Source organism: Aptenodytes patagonicus, chromosome 1 (assembly GCF_965638725.1).
Source record: "Aptenodytes patagonicus chromosome 1, bAptPat1.pri.cur, whole genome shotgun sequence".
NCBI classification, from domain to species: domain Eukaryota; kingdom Metazoa; phylum Chordata; class Aves; order Sphenisciformes; family Spheniscidae; genus Aptenodytes; species Aptenodytes patagonicus.
Genome location: NC_134949.1, coordinates 98,757,929 through 98,784,676, shown reverse-complemented (window position 1 = coordinate 98,784,676; position 26,748 = coordinate 98,757,929). Strand labels below are relative to the sequence as shown.

Below are 26,748 nucleotides of genomic sequence, written 5' to 3'. Positions count from 1 at the left end.
AGGGCACCGAGTTCGATTCCCCACCACCTTTTGCCCCGCGGGCAGCCCGCCCCGCGCGCCTCGCCTTGCCCCTCGCCAGCGCCTCGCACGCACCTGGGCTCGCGCTCCGCGGGCAGCTCTGGCTTTCCTCGGTAACGTGTCGTCGTCCTGAGCCGGCAGGCTTTTTGCCCTCTTTCTCTTCCCTCCCCTTCCCACGGGAGAGGGCGGGGAGCCACAGGCAGGAGGGGCGCCTGGCTGCTGCCCGGCCTCAGCCCCACGCCAACGGGACAGGAAAGGCTGACGTGGAAAAGAAAGGCAGCGGCAAGGCAAAACCCCGGGGGCTCTGGGCGCAAGTGGAAACCTGCGGCAGCTCCGATCCTCAGGCTGCCTTCCCGAGGTGGGGGGCTGGAAGACTCAGCACGCCCCAACCACGTACCCCTCCTCTGAGCAAAAGCCTCCCTCCCTGACTATTGTACCAACTGGTCTTTAGCTACTGTACCAATCCCTCTTTAAGCTACGGCATGCTGCAGCCGACACCAAGCCGGGCGGGAGCGTTGATCTGCTGGCGGGCAGGAAGGCTCTACAGAGGGCTCTGGACAGGCTGGATCGATGGGCCGAGGCCAGCTGTGTGAGGTTCAAGCAGGCCAAGTGCCGGGTCCTGCACCCGGGTCCCAACAACCCCGTGCAACGCTACGGGCTTGGCGAAGAGTGGCTGGAAAGCTGCCCGGCGGGCAAAGGACCTGGGGGTGTTGGTCGACAGCCGGCTGAACGTGAGCCGGCAGCGTGCCCAGGTGGCCAAGGCGGCCAACGGCATCCTGGCTTGTATCAGAAATCGTGTGGCCAGCAGGACTAGGGAAGCGAGCGTCCCCCTGTGCTCGGCACTGGTGAGGCCGCACCTCGAGTACCGTCTTCGGGTTTGGGCCCCTCGCTACGAGAAAGACACTGAGGTGCTGGAGCGCGGCCAAAGGAGGGCAACGAAGCCGGTGAAGGGTCTAGAGCACACGCCTGCTGAGGAGGCAGCTGAGGGAACCGGGGTCGTTCAGTCTGGAGAAGAGGAGCCTGAGGGGAGACCTTGTCGCTCTCTACAACTACCCGGAAGGAGGTTGTAGCGAGGGGGGTGTCAGTCTCTTCTCCCAGGTGACGGGCGATGGGACGAGAGGAAACGGCCTCAGGTTGCGCCAGGGGAGCTTTAGATCGGCTCTCAGGGAAAAATTCTTCACCGAAAGGGTTGTCAAGCGCTGGAACAGGCCGCCCAGGGAAGTGGTGGAGTCACCGCCCCTGGAGGTCTTTAAAAGACGTGCCGACGCGGCGCTTAGGGACATGGCTTAGCGGTGGACTTGGCAGAGCTAGGTTTACGGTTGGACTTGATGATCTTAAGGGTCTTTTCCCACCTAAAGGATTCTATGAGTCTAACTGGCAGGAAGTTTCGCAAGGCGAAGATAGGTAGGTAGGTGGTTTACGCGGTCTGCTGCACGGTCATGGTTAAGTAAGCACGACTAAAGGAGCCCAGCTCATTGCAAGGAGGAGAAGGACAGCTCCCCCCACCCCCCCCCCGAGGAATAAGGGACACCCCCGGACTACCGAGAGAAGGCCAGCGCGCCGGCCCCTCCAGCACCTCTGCAAAACCCTCCCGTTACCTGGCATCGCAGGGAAGTAACTGTAGCAGGACAGACGCCAGGGACGTTTCGATCAAGAAAGGAGCAGGTGGATGATGACGCCACAGGCTTGGAGTTGCTTTGCAAAACAGCAGTACGTGTGTGTGTGCGTGCCTGCGCGCGCGTTGAGCGGCGAGGGGTCAAATCCTGCCGTACCTGAAGCGCTCGAAAAGCATGAGAACCAAGTGTAAAAGCGCATTCGGAGCGCCCCAGCTGGAAGGGGCCACCTCGTGCCCAGGAAGAAAGAACTCCTCTTGCCCTGCTCCCCTGCGCAGGGCAGCAGCCTGTCTCCGGGGTGGGCACGGGCCAGCTGGGAAATTTTGGTGACGCTCCGAGGCCCCGAGCGCCCGGGTACCTGGCAGCAGCAGGAGGTGTTGGGCTCTGGCAGCAGAGGAGAAGCTTGCCGGAGGGGGAGGAGCGGGCAGGGAAGCGGCGAGGAAGGCGAGGGGCCGTGGCGGTGCCGCCCGGGTGCAGCTGGAGGCGGGGGGGAGCGGGGGGGGTGGGGGCAGGTGGGGTTGGTGTGTGGCTCGAGGTCCCGGGCAGAGCGGGAGAAAGGGAGGCGGGTGCGGCGAGAGGCTGTTGTGCGCGGGGAGGGTGAGGCTGGTGCGCGGAGCGGGGCGTGAGGCGGGCGGCGTCGGGGTGCCGTGGGCGCGGGAGGCGGCGCGCGTCGGCGGGGCGGGCGCGCAGGGCGCGGGTCCGAGCGGCGGGGCGCAGGGCGGCGTGAGGCCTGTAGGGGTCGCTGTGCGGCCGCCGTCGGTGGGGATCTCCGTTAGACGAGCGGCCAGGTCGCGGGACGCTGGGCCCAAGGGCACCGAGTTCGATTCCCCACCACCTTTTGCCCCGCGGGCAGCCCGCCCCGCGCGCCTCGCCTTGCCCCTCGCCAGCGCCTCGCACGCACCTGGGCTCGCGCTCCGCGGGCAGCTCTGGCTTTCCTCGGTAACGTGTCGTCGTCCTGAGCCGGCAGGCTTTTTGCCCTCTTTCTCTTCCCTCCCCTTCCCACGGGAGAGGGCGGGGAGCCACAGGCAGGAGGGGCGCCTGGCTGCTGCCCGGCCTCAGCCCCACGCCAACGGGACAGGAAAGGCTGACGTGGAAAAGAAAGGCAGCAGCAAGGCAAAACCCCGGGGGCTCTGGGCGCAAGTGGAAACCTGCGGCAGCTCCGATCCTCAGGCTGCCTTCCCGAGGTGGGGGGCTGGAAGACTCAGCACGCCCCAACCACGTACCCCTCCTCTGAGCAAAAGCCTCCCTCCCTGACTATTGTACCAACTGGTCTTTAGCTACTGTACCAATCCCTCTTTAAGCTACGGCATGCTGCAGCCGACACCAAGCCGGGCGGGAGCGTTGATCTGCTGGCGGGCAGGAAGGCTCTACAGAGGGCTCTGGACAGGCTGGATCGATGGGCCGAGGCCAGCTGTGTGAGGTTCAAGCAGGCCAAGTGCCGGGTCCTGCACCCGGGTCCCAACAACCCCGTGCAACGCTACGGGCTTGGCGAAGAGTGGCTGGAAAGCTGCCCGGCGGGCAAAGGACCTGGGGGTGTTGGTCGACAGCCGGCTGAACGTGAGCCGGCAGCGTGCCCAGGTGGCCAAGGCGGCCAACGGCATCCTGGCTTGTATCAGAAATCGTGTGGCCAGCAGGACTAGGGAAGCGAGCGTCCCCCTGTGCTCGGCACTGGTGAGGCCGCACCTCGAGTACCGTCTTCGGGTTTGGGCCCCTCGCTACGAGAAAGACACTGAGGTGCTGGAGCGCGGCCAAAGGAGGGCAACGAAGCCGGTGAAGGGTCTAGAGCACACGCCTGCTGAGGAGGCAGCTGAGGGAACCGGGGTCGTTCAGTCTGGAGAAGAGGAGCCTGAGGGGAGACCTTGTCGCTCTCTACAACTACCCGGAAGGAGGTTGTAGCGAGGGGGGTGTCAGTCTCTTCTCCCAGGTGACGGGCGATGGGACGAGAGGAAACGGCCTCAGGTTGCGCCAGGGGAGCTTTAGATCGGCTCTCAGGGAAAAATTCTTCACCGAAAGGGTTGTCAAGCGCTGGAACAGGCCGCCCAGGGAAGTGGTGGAGTCACCGCCCCTGGAGGTCTTTAAAAGACGTGCCGACGCGGCGCTTAGGGACATGGCTTAGCGGTGGACTTGGCAGAGCTAGGTTTACGGTTGGACTTGATGATCTTAAGGGTCTTTTCCCACCTAAAGGATTCTATGAGTCTAACTGGCAGGAAGTTTCGTAAGGCGAAGATAGGTAGGTAGGTGGTTTACGCGGTCTGCTGCACGGTCATGGTTAAGTAAGCACGACTAAAGGAGCCCAGCTCATTGCAAGGAGGAGAAGGACAGCTCCCCCCACCCCCCCCCCGAGGAATAAGGGACACCCCCGGACTACCGAGAGAAGGCCAGCGCGCCGGCCCCTCCAGCACCTCTGCAAAACCCTCCCGTTACCTGGCATCGCAGGGAAGTAACTGTAGCAGGACAGACGCCAGGGACGTTTCGATCAAGAAAGGAGCAGGTGGATGATGACGCCACAGGCTTGGAGTTGCTTTGCAAAACAGCAGTACGTGTGTGTGTGCGTGCCTGCGCGCGCGTTGAGCGGCGAGGGGTCAAATCCTGCCGTACCTGAAGCGCTCGAAAAGCATGAGAACCAAGTGTAAAAGCGCATTCGGAGCGCCCCAGCTGGAAGGGGCCACCTCGTGCCCAGGAAGAAAGAACTCCTCTTGCCCTGCTCCCCTGCGCAGGGCAGCAGCCTGTCTCCGGGGTGGGCACGGGCCAGCTGGGAAATTTTGGTGACGCTCCGAGGCCCCGAGCACCCGGGTACCTGGCAGCAGCAGGAGGTGTTGGGCTCTGGCAGCAGAGGAGAAGCTTGCCGGAGGGGGAGGAGCGGGCAGGGAAGCGGCGAGGAAGGCGAGGGGCCGTGGCGGTGCCGCCCGGGTGCAGCTGGAGGCGGGGGGGAGCGGGGGGGGTGGGGGCAGGTGGGGTTGGTGTGTGGCTCGAGGTCCCGGGCAGAGCGGGAGAAAGGGAGGCGGGTGCGGCGAGAGGCTGTTGTGCGCGGGGAGGGTGAGGCTGGTGCGCGGAGCGGGGCGTGAGGCGGGCGGCGTCGGGGTGCCGTGGGCGCGGGAGGCGGCGCGCGTCGGCGGGGCGGGCGCGCAGGGCGCGGGTCCGAGCGGCGGGGCGCAGGGCGGCGTGAGGCCTGTAGGGGTCGCTGTGCGGCCGCCGTCGGTGGGGATCTCCGTTAGACGAGCGGCCAGGTCGCGGGACGCTGGGCCCAAGGGCACCGAGTTCGATTCCCCACCACCTTTTGCCCCGCGGGCAGCCCGCCCCGCGCGCCTCGCCTTGCCCCTCGCCAGCGCCTCGCACGCACCTGGGCTCGCGCTCCGCGGGCAGCTCTGGCTTTCCTCGGTAACGTGTCGTCGTCCTGAGCCGGCAGGCTTTTTGCCCTCTTTCTCTTCCCTCCCCTTCCCACGGGAGAGGGCGGGGAGCCACAGGCAGGAGGGGCGCCTGGCTGCTGCCCGGCCTCAGCCCCACGCCAACGGGACAGGAAAGGCTGACGTGGAAAAGAAAGGCAGCGGCAAGGCAAAACCCCGGGGGCTCTGGGCGCAAGTGGAAACCTGCGGCAGTTCCGATCCTCAGGCTGCCTTCCCGAGGTGGGGGGCTGGAAGACTCAGCACGCCCCAACCACGTACCCCTCCTCTGAGCAAAAGCCTCCCTCCCTGACTATTGTACCAACTGGTCTTTAGCTACTGTACCAATCCCTCTTTAAGCTACGGCATGCTGCAGCCGACACCAAGCCGGGCGGGAGCGTTGATCTGCTGGCGGGCAGGAAGGCTCTACAGAGGGCTCTGGACAGGCTGGATCGATGGGCCGAGGCCAGCTGTGTGAGGTTCAAGCAGGCCAAGTGCCGGGTCCTGCACCCGGGTCCCAACAACCCCGTGCAACGCTACGGGCTTGGCGAAGAGTGGCTGGAAAGCTGCCCGGCGGGCAAAGGACCTGGGGGTGTTGGTCGACAGCCGGCTGAACGTGAGCCGGCAGCGTGCCCAGGTGGCCAAGGCGGCCAACGGCATCCTGGCTTGTATCAGAAATCGTGTGGCCAGCAGGACTAGGGAAGCGAGCGTCCCCCTGTGCTCGGCACTGGTGAGGCCGCACCTCGAGTACCGTCTTCGGGTTTGGGCCCCTCGCTACGAGAAAGACACTGAGGTGCTGGAGCGCGGCCAAAGGAGGGCAACGAAGCCGGTGAAGGGTCTAGAGCACACGCCTGCTGAGGAGGCAGCTGAGGGAACCGGGGTCGTTCAGTCTGGAGAAGAGGAGCCTGAGGGGAGACCTTGTCGCTCTCTACAACTACCCGGAAGGAGGTTGTAGCGAGGGGGGTGTCAGTCTCTTCTCCCAGGTGACGGGCGATGGGACGAGAGGAAACGGCCTCAGGTTGCGCCAGGGGAGCTTTAGATCGGCTCTCAGGGAAAAATTCTTCACCGAAAGGGTTGTCAAGCGCTGGAACAGGCCGCCCAGGGAAGTGGTGGAGTCACCGCCCCTGGAGGTCTTTAAAAGACGTGCCGACGCGGCGCTTAGGGACATGGCTTAGCGGTGGACTTGGCAGAGCTAGGTTTACGGTTGGACTTGATGATCTTAAGGGTCTTTTCCCACCTAAAGGATTCTATGAGTCTAACTGGCAGGAAGTTTCGTAAGGTGAAGATAGGTAGGTAGGTGGTTTACGCGGTCTGCTGCACGGTCATGGTTAAGTAAGCACGACTAAAGGAGCCCAGCTCATTGCAAGGAGGAGAAGGACAGCCCCCCCCACCCCCCCCCCCGAGGAATAAGGGACACCCCTGGACTACCGAGAGAAGGCCAGCGCGCCGGCCCCTCCAGCACCTCTGCAAAACCCTCCCGTTACCTGGCATCGCAGGGAAGTAACTGTAGCAGGACAGACGCCAGGGACGTTTCGATCAAGAAAGGAGCAGGTGGATGATGACGCCACAGGCTTGGAGTTGCTTTGCAAAACAGCAGTACGTGTGTGTGTGCGTGCCTGCGCGCGCGTTGAGCGGCGAGGGGTCAAATCCTGCCGTACCTGAAGCGCTCGAAAAGCATGAGAACCAAGTGTAAAAGCGCATTCGGAGCGCCCCAGCTGGAAGGGGCCACCTCGTGCCCAGGAAGAAAGAACTCCTCTTGCCCTGCTCCCCTGCGCAGGGCAGCAGCCTGTCTCCGGGGTGGGCACGGGCCAGCTGGGAAATTTTGGTGACGCTCCGAGGCCCCGAGCGCCCGGGTACCTGGCAGCAGCAGGAGGTGTTGGGCTCTGGCAGCAGAGGAGAAGCTTGCCGGAGGGGGAGGAGCGGGCAGGGAAGCGGCGAGGAAGGCGAGGGGCCGTGGCGGTGCCGCCCGGGTGCAGCTGGAGGCGGGGGGGAGCGGGGGGGGTGGGGGCAGGTGGGGTTGGTGTGTGGCTCGAGGTCCCGGGCAGAGCGGGAGAAAGGGAGGCGGGTGCGGCGAGAGGCTGTTGTGCGCGGGGAGGGTGAGGCTGGTGCGCGGAGCGGGGCGTGAGGCGGGCGGCGTCGGGGTGCCGTGGGCGCGGGAGGCGGCGCGCGTCGGCGGGGCGGGCGCGCAGGGCGCGGGTCCGAGCGGCGGGGCGCAGGGCGGCGTGAGGCCTGTAGGGGTCGCTGTGCGGCCGCCGTCGGTGGGGATCTCCGTTAGACGAGCGGCCAGGTCGCGGGACGCTGGGCCCAAGGGCACCGAGTTCGATTCCCCACCACCTTTTGCCCCGCGGGCAGCCCGCCCCGCGCGCCTCGCCTTGCCCCTCGCCAGCGCCTCGCACGCACCTGGGCTCGCGCTCCGCGGGCAGCTCTGGCTTTCCTCGGTAACGTGTCGTCGTCCTGAGCCGGCAGGCTTTTTGCCCTCTTTCTCTTCCCTCCCCTTCCCACGGGAGAGGGCGGGGAGCCACAGGCAGGAGGGGCGCCTGGCTGCTGCCCGGCCTCAGCCCCACGCCAACGGGACAGGAAAGGCTGACGTGGAAAAGAAAGGCAGCGGCAAGGCAAAACCCCGGGGGCTCTGGGCGCAAGTGGAAACCTGCGGCAGCTCCGATCCTCAGGCTGCCTTCCCGAGGTGGGGGGCTGGAAGACTCAGCACGCCCCAACCACGTACCCCTCCTCTGAGCAAAAGCCTCCCTCCCTGACTATTGTACCAACTGGTCTTTAGCTACTGTACCAATCCCTCTTTAAGCTACGGCATGCTGCAGCCGACACCAAGCCGGGCGGGAGCGTTGATCTGCTGGCGGGCAGGAAGGCTCTACAGAGGGCTCTGGACAGGCTGGATCGATGGGCCGAGGCCAGCTGTGTGAGGTTCAAGCAGGCCAAGTGCCGGGTCCTGCACCCGGGTCCCAACAACCCCGTGCAACGCTACGGGCTTGGCGAAGAGTGGCTGGAAAGCTGCCCGGCGGGCAAAGGACCTGGGGGTGTTGGTCGACAGCCGGCTGAACGTGAGCCGGCAGCGTGCCCAGGTGGCCAAGGCGGCCAACGGCATCCTGGCTTGTATCAGAAATCGTGTGGCCAGCAGGACTAGGGAAGCGAGCGTCCCCCTGTGCTCGGCACTGGTGAGGCCGCACCTCGAGTACCGTCTTCGGGTTTGGGCCCCTCGCTACGAGAAAGACACTGAGGTGCTGGAGCGCGGCCAAAGGAGGGCAACGAAGCCGGTGAAGGGTCTAGAGCACACGCCTGCTGAGGAGGCAGCTGAGGGAACCGGGGTCGTTCAGTCTGGAGAAGAGGAGCCTGAGGGGAGACCTTGTCGCTCTCTACAACTACCCGGAAGGAGGTTGTAGCGAGGGGGGTGTCAGTCTCTTCTCCCAGGTGACGGGCGATGGGACGAGAGGAAACGGCCTCAGGTTGCGCCAGGGGAGCTTTAGATCGGCTCTCAGGGAAAAATTCTTCACCGAAAGGGTTGTCAAGCGCTGGAACAGGCCGCCCAGGGAAGTGGTGGAGTCACCGCCCCTGGAGGTCTTTAAAAGACGTGCCGACGCGGCGCTTAGGGACATGGCTTAGCGGTGGACTTGGCAGAGCTAGGTTTACGGTTGGACTTGATGATCTTAAGGGTCTTTTCCCACCTAAAGGATTCTATGAGTCTAACTGGCAGGAAGTTTCGTAAGGTGAAGATAGGTAGGTAGGTGGTTTACGCGGTCTGCTGCACGGTCATGGTTAAGTAAGCACGACTAAAGGAGCCCAGCTCATTGCAAGGAGGAGAAGGACGGCCCCCCCCACCCCCCTACCCCCCAAGGAATAAGGGACACCCCCGGACTACCGAGAGAAGGCCAGCGCGCCGGCCCCTCCAGCACCTCTGCAAAACCCTCCCGTTACCTGGCATCGCAGGGAAGTAACTGTAGCAGGACAGACGCCAGGGACGTTTCGATCAAGAAAGGAGCAGGTGGATGATGACGCCACAGGCTTGGAGTTGCTTTGCAAAACAGCAGTACGTGTGTGTGTGCGTGCCTGCGCGCGCGTTGAGCGGCGAGGGGTCAAATCCTGCCGTACCTGAAGCGCTCGAAAAGCATGAGAACCAAGTGTAAAAGCGCATTCGGAGCGCCCCAGCTGGAAGGGGCCACCTCGTGCCCAGGAAGAAAGAACTCCTCTTGCCCTGCTCCCCTGCGCAGGGCAGCAGCCTGTCTCCGGGGTGGGCACGGGCCAGCTGGGAAATTTTGGTGACGCTCCGAGGCCCCGAGCGCCCGGGTACCTGGCAGCAGCAGGAGGTGTTGGGCTCTGGCAGCAGAGGAGAAGCTTGCCGGAGGGGGAAGAGCGGGCAGGGAAGCGGCGAGGAAGGCGAGGGGCCGTGGCGGTGCCGCCCGGGTGCAGCTGGAGGCGGGGGGGAGCGGGGGGGGTGGGGTCAGGTGGGGTTGGTGTGTGGCTCGAGGTCCCGGGCAGAGCGGGAGAAAGGGAGGCGGGTGCGGCGAGAGGCTGTTGTGCGCGGGGAGGGTGAGGCTGGTGCGCGGAGCGGGGCGTGAGGCGGGCGGCGTCGGGGTGCCGTGGGCGCGGGAGGCGGCGCGCGTCGGCGGGGCGGGCGCGCAGGGCGCGGGTCCGAGCGGCGGGGCGCAGGGCGGCGTGAGGCCTGTAGGGGTCGCTGTGCGGCCGCCGTCGGTGGGGATCTCCGTTAGACGAGCGGCCAGGTCGCGGGACGCTGGGCCCAAGGGCACCGAGTTCGATTCCCCACCACCTTTTGCCCCGCGGGCAGCCCGCCCCGCGCGCCTCGCCTTGCCCCTCGCCAGCGCCTCGCACGCACCTGGGCTCGCGCTCCGCGGGCAGCTCTGGCTTTCCTCGGTAACGTGTCGTCGTCCTGAGCCGGCAGGCTTTTTGCCCTCTTTCTCTTCCCTCCCCTTCCCACGGGAGAGGGCGGGGAGCCACAGGCAGGAGGGGCGCCTGGCTGCTGCCCGGCCTCAGCCCCACGCCAACGGGACAGGAAAGGCTGACGTGGAAAAGAAAGGCAGCGGCAAGGCAAAACCCCGGGGGCTCTGGGCGCAAGTGGAAACCTGCGGCAGCTCCGATCCTCAGGCTGCCTTCCCGAGGTGGGGGGCTGGAAGACTCAGCACGCCCCAACCACGTACCCCTCCTCTGAGCAAAAGCCTCCCTCCCTGACTATTGTACCAACTGGTCTTTAGCTACTGTACCAATCCCTCTTTAAGCTACGGCATGCTGCAGCCGACACCAAGCCGGGCGGGAGCGTTGATCTGCTGGCGGGCAGGAAGGCTCTACAGAGGGCTCTGGACAGGCTGGATCGATGGGCCGAGGCCAGCTGTGTGAGGTTCAAGCAGGCCAAGTGCCGGGTCCTGCACCCGGGTCCCAACAACCCCGTGCAACGCTACGGGCTTGGCGAAGAGTGGCTGGAAAGCTGCCCGGTGGGCAAAGGACCTGGGGGTGTTGGTCGACAGCCGGCTGAACGTGAGCCGGCAGCGTGCCCAGGTGGCCAAGGCGGCCAACGGCATCCTGGCTTGTATCAGAAATCGTGTGGCCAGCAGGACTAGGGAAGCGAGCGTCCCCCTGTGCTCGGCACTGGTGAGGCCGCACCTCGAGTACCGTCTTCGGGTTTGGGCCCCTCGCTACGAGAAAGACACTGAGGTGCTGGAGCGCGGCCAAAGGAGGGCAACGAAGCCGGTGAAGGGTCTAGAGCACACGCCTGCTGAGGAGGCAGCTGAGGGAACCGGGGTCGTTCAGTCTGGAGAAGAGGAGCCTGAGGGGAGACCTTGTCGCTCTCTACAACTACCCGGAAGGAGGTTGTAGCGAGGGGGGTGTCAGTCTCTTCTCCCAGGTGACGGGCGATGGGACGAGAGGAAACGGCCTCAGGTTGCGCCAGGGGAGCTTTAGATCGGCTCTCAGGGAAAAATTCTTCACCGAAAGGGTTGTCAAGCGCTGGAACAGGCCGCCCAGGGAAGTGGTGGAGTCACCGCCCCTGGAGGTCTTTAAAAGACGTGCCGACGCGGCGCTTAGGGACATGGCTTAGCGGTGGACTTGGCAGAGCTAGGTTTACGGTTGGACTTGATGATCTTAAGGGTCTTTTCCCACCTAAAGGATTCTATGAGTCTAACTGGCAGGAAGTTTCGTAAGGTGAAGATAGGTAGGTAGGTGGTTTACGCGGTCTGCTGCACGGTCATGGTTAAGTAAGCACGACTAAAGGAGCCCAGCTCATTGCAAGGAGGAGAAGGACGGCCCCCCCCACCCCCCTACCCCCCAAGGAATAAGGGACACCCCCGGACTACCGAGAGAAGGCCAGCGCGCCGGCCCCTCCAGCACCTCTGCAAAACCCTCCCGTTACCTGGCATCGCAGGGAAGTAACTGTAGCAGGACAGACGCCAGGGACGTTTCGATCAAGAAAGGAGCAGGTGGATGATGACGCCACAGGCTTGGAGTTGCTTTGCAAAACAGCAGTACGTGTGTGTGTGCGTGCCTGCGCGCGCGTTGAGCGGCGAGGGGTCAAATCCTGCCGTACCTGAAGCGCTCGAAAAGCATGAGAACCAAGTGTAAAAGCGCATTCGGAGCGCCCCAGCTGGAAGGGGCCACCTCGTGCCCAGGAAGAAAGAACTCCTCTTGCCCTGCTCCCCTGCGCAGGGCAGCAGCCTGTCTCCGGGGTGGGCACGGGCCAGCTGGGAAATTTTGGTGACGCTCCGAGGCCCCGAGCGCCCGGGTACCTGGCAGCAGCAGGAGGTGTTGGGCTCTGGCAGCAGAGGAGAAGCTTGCCGGAGGGGGAGGAGCGGGCAGGGAAGCGGCGAGGAAGGCGAGGGGCCGTGGCGGTGCCGCCCGGGTGCAGCTGGAGGCGGGGGGGAGCGGGGGGGGTGGGGTCAGGTGGGGTTGGTGTGTGGCTCGAGGTCCCGGGCAGAGCGGGAGAAAGGGAGGCGGGTGCGGCGAGAGGCTGTTGTGCGCGGGGAGGGTGAGGCTGGTGCGCGGAGCGGGGCGTGAGGCGGGCGGCGTCGGGGTGCCGTGGGCGCGGGAGGCGGCGCGCGTCGGCGGGGCGGGCGCGCAGGGCGCGGGTCCGAGCGGCGGGGCGCAGGGCGGCGTGAGGCCTGTAGGGGTCGCTGTGCGGCCGCCGTCGGTGGGGATCTCCGTTAGACGAGCGGCCAGGTCGCGGGACGCTGGGCCCAAGGGCACCGAGTTCGATTCCCCACCACCTTTTGCCCCGCGGGCAGCCCGCCCCGCGCGCCTCGCCTTGCCCCTCGCCAGCGCCTCGCACGCACCTGGGCTCGCGCTCCGCGGGCAGCTCTGGCTTTCCTCGGTAACGTGTCGTCGTCCTGAGCCGGCAGGCTTTTTGCCCTCTTTCTCTTCCCTCCCCTTCCCACGGGAGAGGGCGGGGAGCCACAGGCAGGAGGGGCGCCTGGCTGCTGCCCGGCCTCAGCCCCACGCCAACGGGACAGGAAAGGCTGACGTGGAAAAGAAAGGCAGCGGCAAGGCAAAACCCCGGGGGCTCTGGGCGCAAGTGGAAACCTGCGGCAGCTCCGATCCTCAGGCTGCCTTCCCGAGGTGGGGGGCTGGAAGACTCAGCACGCCCCAACCACGTACCCCTCCTCTGAGCAAAAGCCTCCCTCCCTGACTATTGTACCAACTGGTCTTTAGCTACTGTACCAATCCCTCTTTAAGCTACGGCATGCTGCAGCCGACACCAAGCCGGGCGGGAGCGCTGATCTGCTGGCGGGCAGGAAGGCTCTACAGAGGGCTCTGGACAGGCTGGATCGATGGGCCGAGGCCAGCTGTGTGAGGTTCAAGCAGGCCAAGTGCCGGGTCCTGCACCCGGGTCCCAACAACCCCGTGCAACGCTACGGGCTTGGCGAAGAGTGGCTGGAAAGCTGCCCGGCGGGCAAAGGACCTGGGGGTGTTGGTCGACAGCCGGCTGAACGTGAGCCGGCAGCGTGCCCAGGTGGCCAAGGCGGCCAACGGCATCCTGGCTTGTATCAGAAATCGTGTGGCCAGCAGGACTAGGGAAGCGAGCGTCCCCCTGTGCTCGGCACTGGTGAGGCCGCACCTCGAGTACCGTCTTCGGGTTTGGGCCCCTCGCTACGAGAAAGACACTGAGGTGCTGGAGCGCGGCCAAAGGAGGGCAACGAAGCCGGTGAAGGGTCTAGAGCACACGCCTGCTGAGGAGGCAGCTGAGGGAACCGGGGTCGTTCAGTCTGGAGAAGAGGAGCCTGAGGGGAGACCTTGTCGCTCTCTACAACTACCCGGAAGGAGGTTGTAGCGAGGGGGGTGTCAGTCTCTTCTCCCAGGTGACGGGCGATGGGACGAGAGGAAACGGCCTCAGGTTGCGCCAGGGGAGCTTTAGATCGGCTCTCAGGGAAAAATTCTTCACCGAAAGGGTTGTCAAGCGCTGGAACAGGCCGCCCAGGGAAGTGGTGGAGTCACCGCCCCTGGAGGTCTTTAAAAGACGTGCCGACGCGGCGCTTAGGGACATGGCTTAGCGGTGGACTTGGCAGAGCTAGGTTTACGGTTGGACTTGATGATCTTAAGGGTCTTTTCCCACCTAAAGGATTCTATGAGTCTAACTGGCAGGAAGTTTCGCAAGGCGAAGATAGGTAGGTAGGTGGTTTACGCGGTCTGCTGCACGGTCATGGTTAAGTAAGCACGACTAAAGGAGCCCAGCTCATTGCAAGGAGGAGAAGGACAGCCCCCCCCACCCCCCCACCCCCCGAGGAATAAGGGACACCCCTGGACTACCGAGAGAAGGCCAGCGCGCCGGCCCCTCCAGCACCTCTGCAAAACCCTCCCGTTACCTGGCATCGCAGGGAAGTAACTGTAGCAGGACAGACGCCAGGGACGTTTCGATCAAGAAAGGAGCAGGTGGATGATGACGCCACAGGCTTGGAGTTGCTTTGCAAAACAGCAGTACGTGTGTGTGTGCGTGCCTGCGCGCGCGTTGAGCGGCGAGGGGTCAAATCCTGCCGTACCTGAAGCGCTCGAAAAGCATGAGAACCAAGTGTAAAAGCGCATTCGGAGCGCCCCAGCTGGAAGGGGCCACCTCGTGCCCAGGAAGAAAGAACTCCTCTTGCCCTGCTCCCCTGCGCAGGGCAGCAGCCTGTCTCCGGGGTGGGCACGGGCCAGCTGGGAAATTTTGGTGACGCTCCGAGGCCCCGAGCGCCCGGGTACCTGGCAGCAGCAGGAGGTGTTGGGCTCTGGCAGCAGAGGAGAAGCTTGCCGGAGGGGGAGGAGCGGGCAGGGAAGCGGCGAGGAAGGCGAGGGGCCGTGGCGGTGCCGCCCGGGTGCAGCTGGAGGCGGGGGGGAGCGGGGGGGGTGGGGTCAGGTGGGGTTGGTGTGTGGCTCGAGGTCCCGGGCAGAGCGGGAGAAAGGGAGGCGGGTGCGGCGAGAGGCTGTTGTGCGCGGGGAGGGTGAGGCTGGTGCGCGGAGCGGGGCGTGAGGCGGGCGGCGTCGGGGTGCCGTGGGCGCGGGAGGCGGCGCGCGTCGGCGGGGCGGGCGCGCAGGGCGCGGGTCCGAGCGGCGGGGCGCAGGGCGGCGTGAGGCCTGTAGGGGTCGCTGTGCGGCCGCCGTCGGTGGGGATCTCCGTTAGACGAGCGGCCAGGTCGCGGGACGCTGGGCCCAAGGGCACCGAGTTCGATTCCCCACCACCTTTTGCCCCGCGGGCAGCCCGCCCCGCGCGCCTCGCCTTGCCCCTCGCCAGCGCCTCGCACGCACCTGGGCTCGCGCTCCGCGGGCAGCTCTGGCTTTCCTCGGTAACGTGTCGTCGTCCTGAGCCGGCAGGCTTTTTGCCCTCTTTCTCTTCCCTCCCCTTCCCACGGGAGAGGGCGGGGAGCCACAGGCAGGAGGGGCGCCTGGCTGCTGCCCGGCCTCAGCCCCACGCCAACGGGACAGGAAAGGCTGACGTGGAAAAGAAAGGCAGCGGCAAGGCAAAACCCCGGGGGCTCTGGGCGCAAGTGGAAACCTGCGGCAGCTCCGATCCTCAGGCTGCCTTCCCGAGGTGGGGGGCTGGAAGACTCAGCACGCCCCAACCACGTACCCCTCCTCTGAGCAAAAGCCTCCCTCCCTGACTATTGTACCAACTGGTCTTTAGCTACTGTACCAATCCCTCTTTAAGCTACGGCATGCTGCAGCCGACACCAAGCCGGGCGGGAGCGCTGATCTGCTGGCGGGCAGGAAGGCTCTACAGAGGGCTCTGGACAGGCTGGATCGATGGGCCGAGGCCAGCTGTGTGAGGTTCAAGCAGGCCAAGTGCCGGGTCCTGCACCCGGGTCCCAACAACCCCGTGCAACGCTACGGGCTTGGCGAAGAGTGGCTGGAAAGCTGCCCGGCGGGCAAAGGACCTGGGGGTGTTGGTCGACAGCCGGCTGAACGTGAGCCGGCAGCGTGCCCAGGTGGCCAAGGCGGCCAACGGCATCCTGGCTTGTATCAGAAATCGTGTGGCCAGCAGGACTAGGGAAGCGAGCGTCCCCCTGTGCTCGGCACTGGTGAGGCCGCACCTCGAGTACCGTCTTCGGGTTTGGGCCCCTCGCTACGAGAAAGACACTGAGGTGCTGGAGCGCGGCCAAAGGAGGGCAACGAAGCCGGTGAAGGGTCTAGAGCACACGCCTGCTGAGGAGGCAGCTGAGGGAACCGGGGTCGTTCAGTCTGGAGAAGAGGAGCCTGAGGGGAGACCTTGTCGCTCTCTACAACTACCCGGAAGGAGGTTGTAGCGAGGGGGGTGTCAGTCTCTTCTCCCAGGTGACGGGCGATGGGACGAGAGGAAACGGCCTCAGGTTGCGCCAGGGGAGCTTTAGATCGGCTCTCAGGGAAAAATTCTTCACCGAAAGGGTTGTCAAGCGCTGGAACAGGCCGCCCAGGGAAGTGGTGGAGTCACCGCCCCTGGAGGTCTTTAAAAGACGTGCCGACGCGGCGCTTAGGGACATGGCTTAGCGGTGGACTTGGCAGAGCTAGGTTTACGGTTGGACTTGATGATCTTAAGGGTCTTTTCCCACCTAAAGGATTCTATGAGTCTAACTGGCAGGAAGTTTCGCAAGGCGAAGATAGGTAGGTAGGTGGTTTACGCGGTCTGCTGCACGGTCATGGTTAAGTAAGCACGACTAAAGGAGCCCAGCTCATTGCAAGGAGGAGAAGGACAGCCCCCCCCCCCCCCCCCCCCGAGGAATAAGGGACACCCCCGGACTACCGAGAGAAGGCCAGCGCGCCGGCCCCTCCAGCACCTCTGCAAAACCCTCCCGTTACCTGGCATCGCAGGGAAGTAACTGTAGCAGGACAGACGCCAGGGACGTTTCGATCAAGAAAGGAGCAGGTGGATGATGACGCCACAGGCTTGGAGTTGCTTTGCAAAACAGCAGTACGTGTGTGTGTGCGTGCCTGCGCGCGCGTTGAGCGGCGAGGGGTCAAATCCTGCCGTACCTGAAGCGCTCGAAAAGCATGAGAACCAAGTGTAAAAGCGCATTCGGAGCGCCCCAGCTGGAAGGGGCCACCTCGTGCCCAGGAAGAAAGAACTCCTCTTGCCCTGCTCCCCTGCGCAGGGCAGCAGCCTGTCTCCGGGGTGGGCACGGGCCAGCTGGGAAATTTTGGTGACGCTCCGAGGCCCCGAGCGCCCGGGTACCTGGCAGCAGCAGGAGGTGTTGGGCTCTGGCAGCAGAGGAGAAGCTTGCCGGAGGGGGAGGAGCGGGCAGGGAAGCGGCGAGGAAGGCGAGGGGCCGTGGCGGTGCCGCCCGGGTGCAGCTGGAGGCGGGGGGGAGCGGGGGGGGTGGGGTCAGGTGGGGTTGGTGTGTGGCTCGAGGTCCCGGGCAGAGCGGGAGAAAGGGAGGCGGGTGCGGCGAGAGGCTGTTGTGCGCGGGGAGGGTGAGGCTGGTGCGCGGAGCGGGGCGTGAGGCGGGCGGCGTCGGGGTGCCGTGGGCGCGGGAGGCGGCGCGCGTCGGCGGGGCGGGCGCGCAGGGCGCGGGTCCGAGCGGCGGGGCGCAGGGCGGCGTGAGGCCTGTAGGGGTCGCTGTGCGGCCGCCGTCGGTGGGGATCTCCGTTAGACGAGCGGCCAGGTCGCGGGACGCTGGGCCCAAGGGCACCGAGTTCGATTCCCCACCACCTTTTGCCCCGCGGGCAGCCCGCCCCGCGCGCCTCGCCTTGCCCCTCGCCAGCGCCTCGCACGCACCTGGGCTCGCGCTCCGCGGGCAGCTCTGGCTTTCCTCGGTAACGTGTCGTCGTCCTGAGCCGGCAGGCTTTTTGCCCTCTTTCTCTTCCCTCCCCTTCCCACGGGAGAGGGCGGGGAGCCACAGGCAGGAGGGGCGCCTGGCTGCTGCCCGGCCTCAGCCCCACGCCAACGGGACAGGAAAGGCTGACGTGGAAAAGAAAGGCAGCGGCAAGGCAAAACCCCGGGGGCTCTGGGCGCAAGTGGAAACCTGCGGCAGCTCCGATCCTCAGGCTGCCTTCCCGAGGTGGGGGGCTGGAAGACTCAGCACGCCCCAACCACGTACCCCTCCTCTGAGCAAAAGCCTCCCTCCGTAACTTTCTGCATCACCTCGGCCGTACGTTGGCCCTAAGGGCGGTGGCAGCCACCGAAGCAGCTGTATATCCTTGATTTCCCCCACTGTTCCCCACGGGGCGGAAGAAGTAGCTCGTTCTGCTTCTCCAGCCGTAACGCGCCACTGCCGAGCGCCGAGGCACGCCCCTCGAGAGCTCCTCCCCACTTCCCTCCCTTTTTAAAGCAAGATGGCGGACGCGGTTTGTCCCGTCATGCTCTGCGGTGTCGTCGGTCTTTTTCCTTTAGTGGATGCTATCGTCAAAATGGTGTCCGCGGGAAATACGAGTGGGGTTTGTTGGTAGCGCGTTTGAGAGGGCAGCTGAGGCGCCATGGATGTCTTGGGTTGCATGAAGTCACTCCTCTTGGCAGCCACGCAGTACCGCGCTGCGAAGACACCGCCAAACGCGGCTCTCCTGCAGCGGAGCCTGGAGGTGAGAGCGGCGCCGGTCGTGGGCCCCCGAGTCGCGGTGGGAGCGGGGTGGCGGGGCAAGGAATGTGGGGCTGGCCACGGTGTTCCCTCGGCCTGGGGCAGGGGTGGCTCTTCTCGGTGCCCGACCTCGGCTGGCTCCTCTGTGTCGCCATCTCTCTGGTCGGCCGCAGCGCGGGCTTTGGAGCAGCCGGGTCCTCGGCCGGCTCCGCTCCGCCGCTGCCCGCAGGCGCCTCTTGAAGCGGGCCCGGCCGGGCCCGCGGCCTTCCCCGTGGCTCAGCGGCCTGAAGCGGGGCAACTCGCCCGGTGACCGATTGCCAGGGGAGCTGGTGGCCGAGGGAGGCCGTAGGACTGAAGAAACTTTTAAGTTTTTAGCAATGTCCCGGGATTATTACAATGTCTTTTATAGTAACGTTTTATGGCGTTTGTGTGTATTTACAGATGCATGCAATATGTTTATATGCACATAGGCTAAGCATATAATGTGCCTTATGAGGGACTTTTTTTTTTTTTTTTCTTTCATCTCCCCTAAATTCTGACCCTCAAGGACGCTTATTTTCACAGCTTTATTAGAGTTTGAATGATGAACTGCTGTTGTATCTGGAGTTTTCCAATTTCATGCAGCACATAATCAAAGGTGTTTGCTGCTAAGGGGTAGGGCTGTCCATTTCCCTGACTTCCAGGTAGAGCCTTGGATACAACCCTGTCAGTGGGCATGCTTGGTATGGTGAGAGATTGACACGTTGACTGAATTGCTTGATCTGCAAGGTACCTTTTTCAAATTCAGATTTATTTTTTTAATTGCTAAAATATTAATATAAGAGTTAGTGTTCAGCTTAGCTTTCTTCTCCATATCCTTTGTAAAGAGGTATACAGGGGATATGCAAAAACATTATGTTGCTCTATTATGCAAGTATAACTCGTGTCTACCTGTATTGACGTGCAGGTGTATCATTTTCAGCATCTTCTTACATAGGCTTCCCTGAACTCAGGTTCCATTTTTTCATCTCAAGCACAGAGTGCTCCCAAAGCAGCACTACCTGTTACTGCTTATCCTTCCTGCAGAGCGGCACCTTTGGGTTCCAGCCCATGCCTTTAGAAAGCAGGCTGTTGGGCTGAGCTGAAGGCTGATTACTAAATGTTTGTGTTGAGCAATCTGTTTGGTTGTTCTTTCAAAATAAATAAACCCCATCTTTCATCTATGCTAAAACATATGTAGGAAGAGTAACCTGGTATTAATTCTGTTCAGTGTGTAAAGAAATACAAAGTGTTGCTCTGCTACAGCTATGAGATTAAAAAGAATGCTGTTACTATGAATGCCATCAGCAAGCAAACAAAAGAAGCCCCAATACGTTATAAATGATCACAGTGTAAAGGGAACACATCCACAGGAATGAAACCCAGATTTTTTTCAAAACTTCTTTCTTTTTTTTTTTTCAGCAAATGTGAATACAGATGTCCTGTTAGAGTGGCACTTACATTCTTGGTTTGTCAAATAGGGCAAAATCTATTTAATACAACTCTGTGCTTTGACTTCTGTGTTAAATACTTCGTTGCAGTTGAGTAATTAAGGTTGTTTTTCTCCCTTCATCTCCAGGTTCTCTCTGGACTGAAGCTTACACGGTTATTTACTTCAAACCAGATTCTACCAAGTGAATGTCTCAGTTGCCTAGTAGAACTCCTTGAGGATGCTAATATAAACCCATCTTTAACCTTGTCTGTGGTTACTTTGCTATCACAGCTAGGTAAGGTTTGCATCTGAACTTTTTATCTTTGGTCTGAGAAAGGGAAGGCAAGACAGGTGCTTATTCAGTGGCATGGGTGACGAACTTTTTGGAAAAAGCGTAAAGTGTGAAAGATGAAGTGCTTTTCATTGTAGTGGAATGCTTGGCTGAGCCACCTGACTGTACGTACAAGGCCAGATAAGATGTTAAATCACCATGAGAAGCAGAGTTCAAGTCATCGCTATGAAATGACAACAATCATGCTTGTCAGAATTTTTCCTCAGTGGGTAGGGTGAGGAATTATTCTCTTGTCCTTGATTTTTGGAGCTTGAAAAGACTATCTTTTTTAATGAAGTGAAGAAACCTGCTTAGGGGATGCAAAGATAGGGAGAAGCCATGTTACATCAACTGTCATCACCTCAGTTTACCTCTCCCATTGGAATGTTTGCTGGGCAGCAGTTTGGGCTCTCCAATGGCCTGGGCCTGTGTGCATCAAGTTTCCCAATTATGAAATAGGTTCTGCTGCCTCTTACTTGTTTCTTGAGATGCATTTTTGGTGGTGGTTTTTTCCATTTCACAGAAGTAGGACTTCATTGTCTAGGGACCTCTGTGCTCACCGTAACCTACATATGTACATTACATATATAGGGAAAAATTATCCCTTCACTGCTTAGTTTCTGATCATGCATGAGTAGTTATTCAAGATTTGAGTCCTTTATGATGACCCCTTGTTTATCTTCTCTGATTCTTGGAGTTTTTAGCCTCTTTGAGCTTCCTTTTAGGTTTTTGAAACAGTTACTGTAAAATTATATTTGTTGCTGGGTTTCTTAACTACCTTTTCCAAGCTGTTGGGTCTGGAAAATTTTAAGACTTAGTCCTCCTCCACCTGATCTATTGCTTTACCTGTCATCCTTGTTTGCTACATCTTTTCCAGGACTGCCTAAGCAGAACTGGCTTTTTTTTTATTTAACTATTGCTGGATAACCCTACAAAGGTATTAGTTTTAGTCTACTTGCCCACCATAGTGTGAAGCAAGAAACTGAGATCGTTCATTTTAAGCTTTAAAGCCTTTTAAGTGCAGGTTTCAAGATCTCAAACAGAACTAAAACTTTGTAGGTAGGAGGTAAGGCCACTCCTTCAATGTCCAAGCATCTTAAGGAAAAGTATTAGTGTTTCAATTAACTGTAAGTTCAGAAGTAAGGTAGAGATGCAAGTGCATAGGAGCTGTGATTTATTCGTAGTTATTTGTGAAATATACATGAAACACTGGTCAAAGACTTTGGTTTCTGCTTAGATTGGTGGCTAATACAACAGTTGCTTTTGCTATTACATAGGGTTTTTTGTTAATAATTCTTAAATTCTAGCTTTAGACAATGAGACTAGAGAAGCTCTTCAGGATACCTACAATCTGACCAGTGTGCTGGCAGGAGTGGTTCATCGAAGTTCTACTAATCTTAGCGACCCAGTCTTATTACAGGTAACAGGAACTAATGCTTAATATTTGGCTACTGTTACATAGTATACGTTATACGGTATGCATATAATAACTCTTTAAAAGCTCTATCCAAAATAATGCATTGAGGGAAAGTTGATCTTAGCTGTGTATTTTATTCGCTGTATGAGGCTAGTATGACAGGATTTTAACACTGCGTAGAGTTCTTATTCTCTCTTTAATCTTGCTTGTGCTTCTCTCTGGCTTTAATTTAAAAAACAAAACAAACCAAAAAAACCAAACCAAAAAACCCCCCAAACTAACAACCAAACAAAAAAAACCTGTTTTTGAAATTATTTCAAGAAATCACTGCTTGAGAGCTTGGAAGGTTATTTTCTGGTTGAGGTATTTAGTTATTTCTCCTAACATTCATAACAAAAGCATGGAGATTGTTTTGTCTAATCAATACTTTGACAGGTGATTGTGAAGGAGTGAAAGGAAAGCTGTGGCTGCCAGTTCTCATGGAAGGTTTGCAGGGCATGTATGCATCCTTCCCTCTGGTCAGTGCTATCTGCCAGTGAATGCAAGGGGGCTGTGCTCATGGAAGGTTACTTTTAGGAGCCAAGTGCAGATTGATTATTGATTTTTTTTTTTAATTATTATTATTTTTGTGAACACATGATCTCTCACAGTCTGACTTCACCAATTTTAACCTATCCTTTCTGTGCATTGAACAGTAAAATTGGGCAAAATTTTCTTTTTTTTTTTTAATATGCACAGGTTTTCTCATATGTGGCTCTGAGCTTTCAGCAAGTACTTGTTGGCTACCTGTGGTCACATCTCTTTTCTGGAGAGGGAAAACCGAAAATGAATTTGCTAGCAGTTCTGTTGCCCTTGATCTGTGGAAGATGAGTCAAACATCCAGTAAAGAACACTTTTCTCACAGTTTGTCTGTTTCTCAAAGCACTAGGAGTACCAGAAGGCTTAGGGATCCAGGTGACTTGCCAGTCAGTGGGAGAGATTTTGTACTCACCAAGTAGATCCAATTATAAGACCTTTAAGTTCTTAGGTATTTATATGGTGAGATTTTGTTTCAGCTGCTATCCTATACTGTGATTTTTGTCATGTTTGAGTATATTAACTTCATATTAACTCAGTTATGTGCCGAAAGAATGCTGTATGAAGGACTTTACTACCATTAGATCTGTTGGCAGTCTTTACAGCAAACCTGTTTTCCTATAAGCATACTTTCCGCCAGAGGTTGCAAAGCGCTTTTTGGATTTTGGTTGAACTTCTAGATCTTTCAGTAGGACAAAGCCCCTTTCTCACTGACAGAATGGAGAACTTGCTGATGCGGCAAAGGGGAGAATTGGATGGGCTAAAAAGGTAACTCCTCTGTCAAAATAAAACCTTATTCATCTGTTTGGACTTTTAATAAGTACATCAGTGTGGTAGGACATTACTCAATGTGCTTGCAGCAGCTTGTGTAATTGTTATGTTAACATTAGAGTCTGAAAATTAATTCAGTTGTGGTGTCTTGTTATTTGTCCTTTCAGTTTCAGCTTTTGTAACTTGTAACATTCTTCAGTGAGATGCTATAGGAAGGACATATGTGAATAGCTTTTTATTTCCTCAGAGTATTCAGTTGCTGCAGAAGCTAACCTACAATGTTCCAGTCTTTTGCGCTGGTGCCAACATCGATGAACTAATTTCATTTCTAATGCATCATGTGTAAGTGTGTACTTAGTTGTCTTTTCCTAATGGAAATATCTAGCTAAGTTTCTAAACTTTCTGAAGGCAATTAGCATATTGCACTAACCTGGTCTCCAGAGTGAGCTGTGGCATTTTTGCTCTGAAGTTAACAGGTTTTTCTTTGAAAACCATGTTGCTACGATTGTCAAATGCAGTGATTATGGGACTTCGGGAGATTGAATATTATTTGGCCTCTTAGCCCACCCCCACACCCCTGGGAGCAGGGAGCTAACAAAGAGAAAAGCCAGGAGAAAATTCATGCTTGTCATTAGGAACAGACTTATATTGATTAATACGAATTTTGTGCAAGTGTCCTTGTAAGAGATCTAATGACTATTAAAAGCACCTGCAATAAAGGACCTTTGATAGTACTGATCTCTGATAACTATGTGCTCAGTTAAAAACTGCCTGCACTATGGGGATTGCAATCTGAATTTTGCTTTGCTTGGAGGAATGGTGTCTAATTACAAAACAAACAAATCCAAAATAAAATGTCCCCCAACCACCCTGCCCCCAATCCACAAATTCTTGTAACTAAATTCTGGATGCTTTAATAAAAACATCTTTGTTTAAATTTCTGGACTCTTCTTTTAAGTCAATCCACTGAAGATGAGTTAACGATACCGTGTTTAGGACTCCTGGCAAACCTCTGTCGTCACAACTTATCTATTCAAACTCAGATAAAATCTTTGGTAAGAGTTTTGTTTTTATTGCATGATTCTCTGTCTTGAGGGCAAAAGAGCATTACGTGATTCTGGGGAATCACCTTAATATTTCTTAGGCACTTTTTTTGCGGCAATAATAACCCTGACCTGTTTGTTCTCCAGAGTTGACGGTTGCTTCTCCTGTATTGGAGAAAATAACCAATAGAACAGGAAGTTGGGTATTCTTTCCTTTTCTATGCTTCTGTGTTGTTGCACTAGCTTATGTTATGCATTCAGTTTCTGCAATTGTTCTCTGCAAATGAAAGATTAATTTAAAATTTGAGCATCCTTTGTTTAAAGAAAAATTAAATGTTGTTAATATATAAAGACTGTAGTTGGATTTTTGGCAAGCTGCATTAACTTTTGCCAAGAAAGAGCTCTGCCTTTCAAAAGATAAATCAGTAAAATACCACTGATTTTTATGTCAGCTCAGGGCCCTTATCCTTAAATACACATCCATATCTGAGCTGCTTGGTTCCTGTCTCTTCATAAATCAGTGCAAACATAACTTATTTTTCAATTCAGAAATACAAATTCACCTACATGGCAGTGAATGTTGTACTGTTTACCTTGGAAGAAAGGCGGGGGGGGGGAGGAGGAACAACTATTGTCAGATCTGATCACTGAGCAGGGAAGGGATGGGGGTCAGTTTTCAGTGGTTATTCTCTATTGGAGACTTTAGCAAAATTACTTTCTCATCTTTCTTTAAAATAATGATGGAATTTCTTCCTCTTGTTGGTTTTCTTCCCTCCATTTTTCCTTATACAAGTTCAACAGAGAATTTAGTCATTGACATCAACACCAGTATAGTGCAGTAGAACACTAAAATAGATTTCCTAGAGAACAGTTATCATTCTAATATATTTTTTGTATTATTATTCATGATTTTATGGCTTATTTATAAATATGTACAATTTATAAGTTTGATATTTTTATAGAACAGAATAAAATGTATAATGCCTATGTTTCTCCTTTTTGCTTTAGAATAGTGTGAAGAGTTTCTATCGTACCTTAATAAGTTTCCTGGCCCATAGTAGTTTGACTATGGTTGTATTTGCACTTTCAGTATTATCAAGCCTTACTTTAAATGAAGAAGTAGGAGAAAAAGTAAGTGATACTTTGAAGTCTGTTCTATTATTAAGTTGTAGATAAAACTAATAGTCACACTGGCAAAATAAAATTCTAATGCCAGGTAGATTCAATAAGCAAGATACCCAGCAAAGTAAGTATATGCCCATACATAACTTTCTTCTTCCTTTCAGCTCTTTCACGCTCGAAACATTCATCAGACATTTCAGTTAATATTCAATATTGTCGTAAATGGAGATGGTACTCTAACAAGAAAATACTCTGTTGATCTACTCATGGATCTTCTGAAGAACCCTAAAGTTGCAGATTATCTTACCAGGTATGTCTTCACTTCCTAAAAGTACAGGATATTTTTCCTAAGCTCTTGTTCAGTTCCTTTGCTGTATGCTATTTGTATTCTGAACCAAACATTGGAAAAATATCCCTAGATGCTTTTTGAATGTTACTGGTTGATTATAACTGCTGTACCTGAAACTAAAGGATTCTTCTGTTACCAGTTTCACACAGAAGCATGAATCAAAATCTGTGGGTTTTTTTGTCACTTAAGGAATATTTAATAGTTGCGTTCAGTAATTCTTTGTCTGGACAGTATCGGTGGTCGGACCGCTTGATGAATAGCTATCTTGCCTTTTACAGGCCTATATTATCTTGAAGTGGAATAGTATGGTTGAAGTAGTAATTTTACTGGAGGGCATTACAGAGTAGTTCTGTGGAGGGCTTGACTAGTCGTTCTGCAAATTCAGCTAGCAGAATTTAGTTGCTGAATTTGAATCTAAATCTAGTAGTAAAAATAGCTGGAAAATCTTGGCTTATTTTAAGGAATTTGCTTTCATTCTTAGAATATTTTTAAAGCTTAGTCTATGTTAAAAAGAAATTACATTATCAAAACTATCACTGTACTTGAAGTGTTTGGGGGTAAGGAGGAGAATAGGGCACTTGCATTCATCACTCGGTATAAATGTCTGAGTGTTGAAATTCCAATTTTTTTTTCTCCTCCTCTATGTATGCTGTAGGTATGAGCACTTTACCTCATGCCTTGGTCAAGTATTAGATCTTCTTCATGGAAGGAATCCCAATTCATCATCTAAGGTATTTATACTTTTTCAGTTTAAGCCTAAGAAAGTATGACTTCTAATCTAGTTCCACTTCTGTAGTTGTAAGTAGGCTCCTTGTGTATGAGGGTTGATAATGAAATACATTGACTTCAGGACTCTTAAGTGACCTATGATATTCATCAAGCTTATGTCTTCTAGTTGTTCAAAAGGCTGTTAGGTTGAATTTGTAACGGTTGGGTTTTTTGCCAGATTATGCGTGCCTGCTTTCAGGCAACAGACATAAAGGCAGAAAGCCAACATAAACACTTTCTGTGCTTTGGCTAATAAGAAATTTTAAGATCTACCAGAAATGCAGTGTGTACCCCACTTCATTGGCTAAAACCTGAATTAATACTACTCAGACTTTGAACTGATGATCAGGGAACCATGATGCCAATTTCAAAGACTTAGGAGTAAGTTCTTTCATATTAGTTGAACAAATTGATGCCACGTTCGGTTAAGCAGTGAACTGTAACATTCAACTTTGTCTCACTGCCACCTTACATAAATGAAACATTGGCCAGCTGTTGCTAAAGGCTAAAATATGATATGTGAAAATATTTGGGCTAAATACATCTGTGAAATGAATCTTAAGCTTTTTTATGAATGTGTTTCCCATCATAGTAAATGATAAATGCTAATGTTTCTGTGCGTGTGGTTGTTGTTGTTGTTGTTTATTGGTTTTATTTAAAAAGACATTGACAAGGAGCTTTCCTCTTCGTCTCCGAGTATGCACATGTGCATCCATTTGTGTTTCAGAATATTTTCCCTTCCATAGCTTTCTTCATTCTGACCGTATACACATTTCTACTGCTTATTAGATCGCTAGCCAACAATCATGCTTCTTAAAAAAGAAGGGAAAGCAATACACTGAATACTAACTGTCACAAGCCTTCACCAGTCTAATGAACTGTATTTCTGCTGCTGACTTGGCTTTAAGGGAAGAAAACTATTCTTCAGGAAACTTCAAAGTGCTA

General features: G+C 56.5%; 1 protein-coding gene across 5 annotated transcripts in view; it reads left to right on the top strand.

The window, feature by feature from the left end:
• Window positions 1–17,751: 17,751 nt before the first annotated feature.
• Window positions 17,752–26,748, top strand: part of CIP2A (cellular inhibitor of PP2A) — a 29,316-nt gene continuing 20,319 nt past the window's right edge. For 2 of the 5 annotated variants that reach the window (XM_076350525.1, XM_076350519.1), the window contains exons 1-9: window positions 17,752–17,980; window positions 19,574–19,721; window positions 21,065–21,177; window positions 22,468–22,518; window positions 22,769–22,863; window positions 23,480–23,576; window positions 24,573–24,695; window positions 24,851–24,996; window positions 25,691–25,766. In XM_076350525.1, coding sequence (XP_076206640.1) covers window positions 17,879–17,980; window positions 19,574–19,721; window positions 21,065–21,177; window positions 22,468–22,518; window positions 22,769–22,863; window positions 23,480–23,576; window positions 24,573–24,695; window positions 24,851–24,996; window positions 25,691–25,766 — 951 coding nt within the window. In that variant the 5' untranslated portion in view covers window positions 17,752–17,878. Of the gene's footprint in view, window positions 17,981–19,573; window positions 19,722–21,064; window positions 21,178–22,430; window positions 22,519–22,768; window positions 22,864–23,479; window positions 23,577–24,572; window positions 24,696–24,850; window positions 24,997–25,690; window positions 25,767–26,748 lie in introns of those variants that run through there. The other 3 variants (XM_076350544.1, XM_076350535.1, XM_076350554.1) reach the window with 2 other exon arrangements.